The 9,583-nt window shown below is 40.6% G+C and overlaps 1 protein-coding gene across 1 annotated transcript in view; it reads left to right on the top strand.

The window, feature by feature from the left end:
• CIR1 (corepressor interacting with RBPJ, CIR1) overlaps positions 1 to 9,583 on the top strand; it is a 30,077-nt gene that overhangs the window by 2,142 nt on the left and 18,352 nt on the right. The window contains exons 2-6 of the mRNA XM_069982964.1: positions 845 to 939; positions 2,211 to 2,284; positions 4,903 to 4,913; positions 7,720 to 7,775; positions 8,204 to 8,252. Of these exons, the coding sequence (XP_069839065.1) occupies positions 845 to 939; positions 2,211 to 2,284; positions 4,903 to 4,913; positions 7,720 to 7,775; positions 8,204 to 8,252 (285 nt within the window). The remainder of the gene's footprint in view (positions 1 to 844; positions 940 to 2,210; positions 2,285 to 4,902; positions 4,914 to 7,719; positions 7,776 to 8,203; positions 8,253 to 9,583) is intronic.

Here is a 9,583-nt window from a genome sequence, read left to right as displayed (position 1 = left end):
GCGTCGCAATAGCGCTGATCCCGTCTCAGCAGGCCAAAGCAATCTATAACCGATCTAATGGATCTTTGCTGTGTATATACAAGTTCCCCAGGGGGGCTTCTGGTTCATGTAAAAAAGTGTCTTTATTAATAAAAAATCCCCTCCCCTAATAAAAGTCCAAATCACCCCCCTTTTCCCATTTTATAAATATAAATTAATAAATAAATAAACATATTTGGTATCGCCGCGTGCGTAATCGCCCGAACTATTAAGTTATCACATTCCCGATCTCGCACGGTAAACGGCATTAGCGCCAAAAAATTCCCAAGTGCAAAATTGCGCATTTTTGGTCGCATCAAATCCAGAAAAATTTTTATAAAAAGTGATCAAAAAGTCACATATGCGCAATCAATGTACCGATAAAAAGAACACATCATGGCGCAAAAAATGACACCTCACACAGCCCCATAGACCAAAGGATAAAAGCGCTATAAGCCTGGGAATGGAGCGATTTTAAGGAACATATATTTGTTAACAATGGTTTGAATTTTTTAAAAGCCTTCAGATACAAGAAAAGTCATACATGTTATATATCATTGTAATCATAACGACTTGAACATGCATAGCATAACATAACAATTTCGAGCAGAATTTAAGCCCCATTGACTTCTATAGGACTCCTCTAGCGTAATCCGCCCAAAGAATTTACATGTCAATTATTTGGGTGGAACGCGGATTCTGCACGGAAACTTTCGCTGTAGTCCATATTGCTCAGTATTAAATACGGATATGCAGCACAGTAGACAGAATAACGAATGCTTTTCCTCTTTTACAATGCTAAGTAACGTCCATGTGTCATCTCCAGGTATGGATGGCCGAGCAGAAAATATCATATGATAAGAAGAAACAGGAAGATTTAATGCAACAGTACTTAAAAGAACAAGAGTCATATGACAACCGGTGAGTGGTGGTCTCGGAGAAGATGGACAGTTCACATAATCTGTAGTGGAACCAAAAATTGGGCATGGGGAATTTGGTCTGGACAAAGGGTGGTCTATCTATCTATCTATCTATCTATCTATCTATCTATCTATCTATCTATCTATCTATCTATCTATCTATCTTATACAATTTCTTCTTCATCCTGAGATGGTGCCCAGGGGCCTTATATTACTGTTGCTGCTCTCAGTGGTATTTCTTTTTGGTTACCAAGACAATATTACAGTTTCGTCACTTACAGTACCTGCATGAAGCAACCTAACAAGTGGGCAGAAGTGCTGTAAAGGGGGTTGTCCACAGACGACGATCATTCTTTTTCCTCTGTACTTGATTATCTTAACTAAGGCCATAGAGTTGAATGGAGTGACAGTACCCATGTCTGACCACAGCTCTATTTAAAGGACAATTTAGGGATCTGAGTTCTTTTTCCAAAGAGCCGGTGACTGCCTGGGTGCCTGGGTGAAAAGGGGATATTTCCTGTAACTGCTGTAACATGTTATACTAATAGATCCACATTATATCCTTATCAGTTGTATTTATATATTTATAAATTTAAAAAATACATGACCTCCCTCTTGATTTGTGTATGTGTGGGGTTTTTTTTGTTTGTTTGTTTAGTATATAATTGTGTTTCCCATCATACACCAATTCTGGAGAAACTTTTCCCATAATTCTGCAGCTCTCCTATAATTCCTCATGAGTGTTTTTAAATAAATTATCAACTGGTATTTACCACCCCCTTTTAAAGTATACCTGTCATTTGGGAAAACTTTTGACTTTCAAAACCTCTGATCGGTCCAGGGTCTTGGTGTTCAGACCCATACCGATCGGCGCATTCTCTCCCTGCTCTGTGTTAGAAAAAAAGAGTCTGTCTCATGACGTAAGTCTATGGAGCGCGACTTTTTGTTTTTGTGGGTTTTTTTACACAAAGCGTGGAGAGGATGTGTTCCAGCGCGGTCTGCTCCCGGCTCGTTCTCCTGATCGGTAGGGGTCTGAACATTCGGACCCAGACCAATCGGAGGTTTTGACATGTCTCTATGTTCCAAACAACAGTGACACTTTAAAAGGCGTGTCCCCTACACAGCCTGACTGTGTTATTACTGAAGGGACAGTGTGAAATTTTAAAGGGAAATAACTCAAATACTGTAGAATTTTTTAGGCCTTCATGTATTGTGCTATTTCATAGGAATTCTTATACCATAACTTTCCTCCTTCTTTGTTCATATTATCAGATTACTACTGGGTGATGAAAAAGTGAAAAATGGCCTCAACTTCATGTATGAAGCACCACCGGGGGCCGAGAAAGGTACGCCGTCTGCTCACTGTTTTCTTGTCTCTGTTTTGTTGTAGCTTTTCTGATGCTGAATGGGGGGAATAAATGGATCTATTTTCGGTACATTTCCCAGGTCTTGTACCATTTTTGTTAGGCCGCTTAACTTTGCGCTAAAGTTTGCACCAAAAAAAAAAAAAACTGAAAACCAGGGGACCCAACAAAATTGCCTTATCTGGGGATTTTTAAAATTAGTGCTGGAGTTTCTTTGCGCAAAAGTGACGCACGCATAAGTGACTTCGAATAACAAAAGCATTCTCACGGGCCGATTCACGGGAATCTTGGAAGTGCCAATCTTGGCCTGTTTTTTTATTTTTGCCTGAAAACCCATTTGGTGGCAGATACAATGCAGAAGTTGCATGGGATGCGGCTTTGCAAAATCCTGTCATATCAGTTTGCCGCTATAGATAAAAGGATTAAATGAAGCTGTATAGACAAACTTACACAATTTCCGAAATGTGAACCTAATGACCGCTACCCATATGGCCTAGCCAGTGTTTTCATTGACTTAAAGCGACTTTGTACCCACAATCTGTCCCCCCCAAACCGCTTGTACCGTCAGATAGCTGCTTTTAATCCAAGATCTGTCCTGGGGTCCGTTCGACAGGGGATGCAGTTATTGTCCTAAAAACAACTTTTAATCTGGCAGCGCTGTATCTAACGGACGGGGCTTACATTTGTATATGCATTAGGCTGGCACACCCTCTCTGTCCCTCCTTTCCACCCTCCTCAACATTTACTGCTGTTTGAGCTTTGCACAGGTGTATTAACGATCCAGCCCATGTTCATTATACAAACAGGTGAGGAATAGGGAGCAATCTGCCTGGAGCATTCCTAATGGTGGTTTTACACGGAGCGATAATTTGCCCGATCGCACAATTAACGTTTTGGAAAGAACGATTTTTTTTTAATAACGATCAGCGTTTAGACGGAATGATACATCGTACGGAAAAATCGTTTTGCGATCAAGCCTATCTCATACATAGGTGAAATCGTTGAAAGACTGTTTACATGGAACGATCTGCGAGTTTTTTGCAAACGATCAACAACGATTTGAGAAGTTTTTGAAAGATCAAAATGACCGATTTCTCGCTCGTCGCTTAATCGTTCGCTGCGTTTACACGTACGATTATCGTTCGAATTCGACCGTTATCGTGCAAATTCGAACTATAAATCATTCCGTGTAAAACACCATAATACTGAGGAGGGTGGGGAGGAGGGACAGAGAGAGTGTGCCAGCCTAATGCATATACAAATGTAAGCTCTGCCGTTAGACACAGCACTGCTGGATTAAAAGTTATTTTTATGACAATAACTGCATCCCCTGCTGAACTGACCCCAGGACAGATCTTGGATTAAAAGCAGCTATCCGAAGGTACAAGTGGTTTGGGGGGGTCAGATTGTGGGTACAGAGTCGCTTTAAAGGGGTAGTCTAGTCGGGACACCTTTATTGGCAATGCCTGGGGAGAGAGAAAACAATGACATCCACCTTCCTCCCTGACTACAGTGCTCCCGCCTGCGTTCCATCGCTCTTGTCCCCCAGTGTCCTGCCGCTTTCCTGGTCTTAAAGTGTCACTGTCATTGTATTTTTATTTTTTTGCAGAAATCAATAGTCCAGGCGATTTTAGGAAACTTTGTAATTGGGTTTATTAGGCAAATATGCCATTATCTGCATTCAAAAAGACTTTCCCTAGTCCCCCCCCCCTCCTCTCTCTCATTCACTGCTCATTATCAGGAAATCTCGACTTTTACATCAGTCGGGCCCTATAACCTATGGAGAGGGGAGAGGGGAGGAGGGAGATTAGTCACCAGCAGAGAGTAGAGAACAAAGGATTACACAGCGGGGAGCTCTGTTAGGGTACAAACCCACACACCGTATACACAGCAGATACGCAACAAATACGCAGCAAATACGCAGCAGATTTGTTGGTACAGATTTGATGCTGTGTTCAGTTATTTAGATATAATCTGCTGCGTTTTTGCTGCGTGTTTGCTGCGTATTTGCTGCGTATCGCAGCAGTAAATACGCTGCTTATACGGTGTGTGGGTTTATACCCTTAAAGCCGGTATTCAGAGGTCAGAGAGGTCAGTGCTTTCCTCAGAGGAGATAGCCCTGTGATGTAGCTGTAAATTAACTCTTTTTTTTGTCCTGTTTTGGTGCCTCATCTCCCTCAACCCCTCCCCTCTTCATAGACAATCATGAAGACAGGGGGGAGAGCTTTAAACTGCTTTTTCATAATAAAAATGCATTTTTTGGCTAATAAACCCAATTACAAAGTTTCTTAAAATCGACAGTACTATTGATTTCTGCAAAAAAATTTAAAGGACAGGCAGCTGGAAGCCGAGCATGAAGCAGAGACAGGTATGGGAGGGGAAGCGAGGAGGCATTACAGCTCTCAGTATGTAAGGAGCTTGGGAACATCTCTTTGACATTATAAACTAGAAAATAAATGGTACAGTGTGTCTCCCTGACAGCTACCTAACAGTATGCAGTTGCAATTCCGATTCCATTTAAATGTTACTACTGGCTTCTGTCTGTACTATTAATTTTATACTTTTTTTTTTTTTCTTCCACACGTGACTTCTCAATCAAGAAACAAAAGAGGTAAATATTATAAAAAGTGTCAACCTGCTCCCCATATTCGTTTACACTGATGTGATCTACCCCCCCATTGCAAAATTGTTGGATTTAATTCCGTTATTTACACCCTCCGTGATCCACCCTCCTCCCGCTTTATAGACCATGTCTGTTTTCTTCTGTAACTACACTGTGATGCTATACAACCTGTGTGATCTGACCTTCCTGATGACTTGGGTACTTTCTTCCTGACAAAACATACTGATCTACTGTCTACAACCCCTTCCCTCTTCTGATGGTACTTACACTAGGCTACTGTGAGAGGTGGGAGGGAAATACCAGAAACAACCAACCAGGCCTGGAGCAGTGTTCTGTCCTATCGGTCACAAGCTTCAGCACATCTTACTATGTACAGGAGTTGCACAGACTCTACAGCAAGCAATAAAAAATATTTAGAACATTTTGCAATGAATGAAATGAACCAAAAAAGGGGTTGTCCAGAATTAGATAAACATGTCCGCTTTCTTCCACAAACATCGCTCTCCTGTCCTCAGTTTGGTTGTGGTTTTACAGCTCAGTGTCATTGAAGTGAATGGAGCTACATTGTAATACCACACACAGCCTGTGGACAGGGATGGTGCTGTTTTTGCAAGAAAGTAGCTGTGCTTTTTCTAATTCTGGATAACCCCTTTAAGCCCCTATAATAAATAACAAGGTTTATGGGCTACAATTGGTATCATCTGATGTTGTATCCCTGTATAGTGGATTATATACTGTATAATAACTTGTACCACCTGTTACCTCTTGATGTCACTGTTGTATTACTGTGTATATGGCTTCTTCTAAGGCAAAGGGGGAAACAAAACATATATTTTTATTTTATAAAGCAATTATAATGGCATTTCTGATAAATTTAATGTTATGCAGTGGGATCCTATGCATGGCAAAGACTGCAGCTTGTAGTATGGAGGGATATAGTCGATCCCTTGTGGATGCATTTTTGTATGCATCTTGCTTTCTTAGAACATTTTGCATTATCTATATTATGGATGTACATGTACATGAATCCAATAGATGAATAGATCTGGATTATCAGATTATATAAAGCTGCGTTCACACTACGTTTTTGCAATCCGTTTTTCATTTTTTTTTTTTTTTTTTTTTTTTTTTTTGAAAAAACGAATGCATGTTTGTGCATCCGTTTTGATCCATTTTTCCATTGAATTCATTAAAAAAAAAAAGCATCCTTTTTTTTTTTTTTTTTTTTTAGGACACAAAAATAAGGTCGACTACGTTTTTGTGTACGTTAAAAAAACTGATCCGTTTTGATCCCTTTTTTTTGTAATGGATTTCAATGGAAAAACGGATGCACACACATGCATCCGTTTTTTATCCTTTTTTTTTTTTTGCAAAAAATGGATGAAAAAAACGGATTGCAAAAACGTAGTGTGAACCTAGCCTAAGAGAACGAAACGCAGAAATTTCACTATGACTAGCTTTCTTTCACTACCTACCCTTTTAATGTATGTATAAAAGACACTGATATCACACTCCTCATTTATTGTGTTATAAAAGGAAGCTTTCCTCAGTGGCCTCCATCCTGTCACTCTCCAGCCCGCTGTCAGGGCATACTAGAAGCTGTTGTTGTACAATAGATAGACAGCCACAGGTTGTAGACTATTGTCCTGTATTGTTTCTTATATATGTACGTGCCCATCAGGAAACCTACTGTAACTCATTCTCATGTCTGCCTGCTGAAACCCCTGACAGTGTGCTCTGTACTATTGCAGGGAAATGTAGTATTACACAACGGATAACAGGGTGACCAGGCCAGGCCAAATCCTGCAGAGCAGCAGCACAGCGCACTCTCTAAAATAATAGAGAAGGGACACTGCAGGGGTGTCATACCTGCATACCTGCAGCCCTCCAGCTGTATGAAAACTACAACTCCCATAATGCCGGAACAGTCAGAGCATTGGCTTTTGCTTTTTGGGCATGATGGAAATGATAGTTTTAGAGCCCCAGGTTTGACACCTGTGAGATATGGGGTCCCTCATTTACAATGTCCATATGCTCTGTGGAATGGACAAAGGTTTATCCCATGGCACTGCCCCTTTAAGTCGTTCTTGGGTGCATCTTTTCCCTCTAATTTCAGTAGACGTTAGTTAGACACTGATGGATTATTTCCATTGGACATTATTTTACCAGTTTGCAGAACTTGAGTTGTCTCATCAGGTAGCCCCCTTTAAAAGCGTAATCTGGCAAAAAGAATCTTTAAAATCATCTAATTTCAGAAAGTAATATAAATTTGTAGTTTACTTCTCAAAAGTATTCCAGTACTTATCAGTTGCTGTAAGTCCTGCAGGCAGTGGTGTTTTCTTTCGAATCTGACACAGTGCTCTCTGCTGCCACCTCTGTCTGTTTTCTATTTCTATGGGACTTTGTTCCTGCTTTGGACTTTTCCTGACATGGACAGAGGTGGCAGCAGAGAGCACTGTGTCAGGTTGGAAAGAATACACCACTTCCTCCAGGACATACAGCAGCTGATAAGTACTGGAAGACTTAAATAAAGGTAAATCACAAATCTATATAACTTTCTGAAACCAGTTGATTTGAAAGGAAAAAAATGCTGCCGGCATACCCCTTAAATCTCAAAACTGTCTCAGGTTCACTATACCTAATAGGACATATGGACATCATAGATGTTGGGATCACTCTAATGGCATCTTTCATGTCTAGTTCCTTCTTTAGCTTCTATATCCACAAATATTGTTTTATCAGTGTTAACGAAAGAAAAAAATCATGGTGCCTAATTTTTTTTTTTCCCTTTTAGACTGAGGGGGAGACTGATTACAAATTTGAGTGGCAGAAGATGGCTCCTCGAGAAAAGTAAGGAAATGTTCTGGTAACCTTGAGGCTTCTCAGCATGTAACACATGTCATATGCAACTTCATAGCCTTTTCACATAAATGGCTGTAATAACGTCCTTTGTGGAAAAGGTTGACATTCACAAATCGCAGGAAGCCAGAGCTGTAGCCTTAGAATCTGAAATTACAGCACAGTTACAGCTTCTGGTACTGTTCTAGTGTTACTCTGTTGTATATAGTGGGCTCTGTGCCCAGCACAAGTAAGCAGGAGTGCTGCTGAAAGGAACATATGCTGTAAATGCATGCAAATCCAAATATTAATGGTAGAATGTACCCTCTGGGCATGGTCACAAGGCTTTTAACCTGGAGGAAGGGGGGGGGGGGTCCCGATTTCAGGACTATCACTCATGTGGGGTCATTAACATTTTGTCTTTACTTGATACTTTACAGATATGCTAAGGATGACATGAATATCCGAGATCAGCCCTTTGGTATTCAGGTATTTGGATTTTTGTTTTCCTCCGCCAGATTATTTAAATGAAACATATCTATTTTAAGAATTTTTGTTCATTTTCATTTCCACTTTGCCTCCTATTTTTCCTGAAATGTTGCTGTTGCCATTCTGGCCACTAAGCCTAATAATAAGCTGACACTTCTCCGGAGTCTCCTTACTATTATCATAGCCAGGATTACAATGATAGCAAATGCCAGTATATAGGTAACAAATAATGATGGCCACAGCTCCCCTCTTCCCCCTCCCTGCACACTAACTCCTTCACTGGTCACAGAGCATGCCTAGAAAACTCTACCAAAGAAGACAATAGGGGAATTTACTTAGACTGTGCGACCCTAGATGGACAGAGCTCAAATGCACCAGATTTATCATGAGGATTAGGCACTATGTCCTGTTGCATCTGTATACTGTGTCATCTTAAGTTTGTGTTTCAGTTTACAGCAACTATTTGTTGGCCTCCTTCAGCCTCAGTAGTAATGCGCAACATTTTGGCATGATATTTTTACATGTAGCGCTAAATTATAAGTCACGCCCTTTCAACCTAATAAATGTGTCTCCACAAGGCATAGCAGATGTGGGCCCAATGGGTCATAGACACTGTAAGCCAGGGAGACTGCATTGCCGTAAAGCATACATCTTGAGGCTGGGTTCACACTACGTATATTTCAGTCAGTATTGTGGTCCTCGTATTGCAACCAAAACCAGGAGTGGATTAAAAACACAGGATCTGTTCACACAATGTTGAAATTGAGTGAATGGCCGTCATTTAATGGCAACTATTTGCTGTTATTTTAAAACAACGGCTGTTATATTGAAATAATGGCCGTTATTTACTGTTATATGGCGGCCATCCACTCAATTTCAACATTGTGTGAACAGAGCCTTTCTGTGTTATTAATCCACTCCTGGTTTTGGTTGCAATATGAGGACCACAATACTCACTGAAATATACGTAGTGTGAACCCAGCTTAAAGCTGTTGAAAAGCATCTTAAGTTAGAAGGCTGCCCTCCATAATCGTGTGCAGGGAATAGAATATAGGAATTAAAAACAAGAAGAAGAAAAGAACATGATCTTAATTACTAAAAAAAAATACATGATACATCCCTTTATATGTGAACGTGTGACTTGCAACTGGGACACAAACAAATAACATGGCTGAACACCTTACAGTGTATCTGTAATTGTGATCTCTGGCCTCCTCTTCAGATGAGGTGGGGGGAGACGCATGAGCACACCAGGTGATACACAGGATCTGTTTATTTGCAATGGACCTGTGCACGCACTCGCTGGCCACTATATGGCTACCTTGGCTAGT

Source organism: Dendropsophus ebraccatus, chromosome 9 (assembly GCF_027789765.1).
Source record: "Dendropsophus ebraccatus isolate aDenEbr1 chromosome 9, aDenEbr1.pat, whole genome shotgun sequence".
Classification (NCBI taxonomy): Eukaryota; Metazoa; Chordata; class Amphibia; order Anura; family Hylidae; genus Dendropsophus; species Dendropsophus ebraccatus.
Note: the sequence above shows the minus strand (reverse complement) of the source record. Positions and strands in the feature narration are given on the sequence as shown.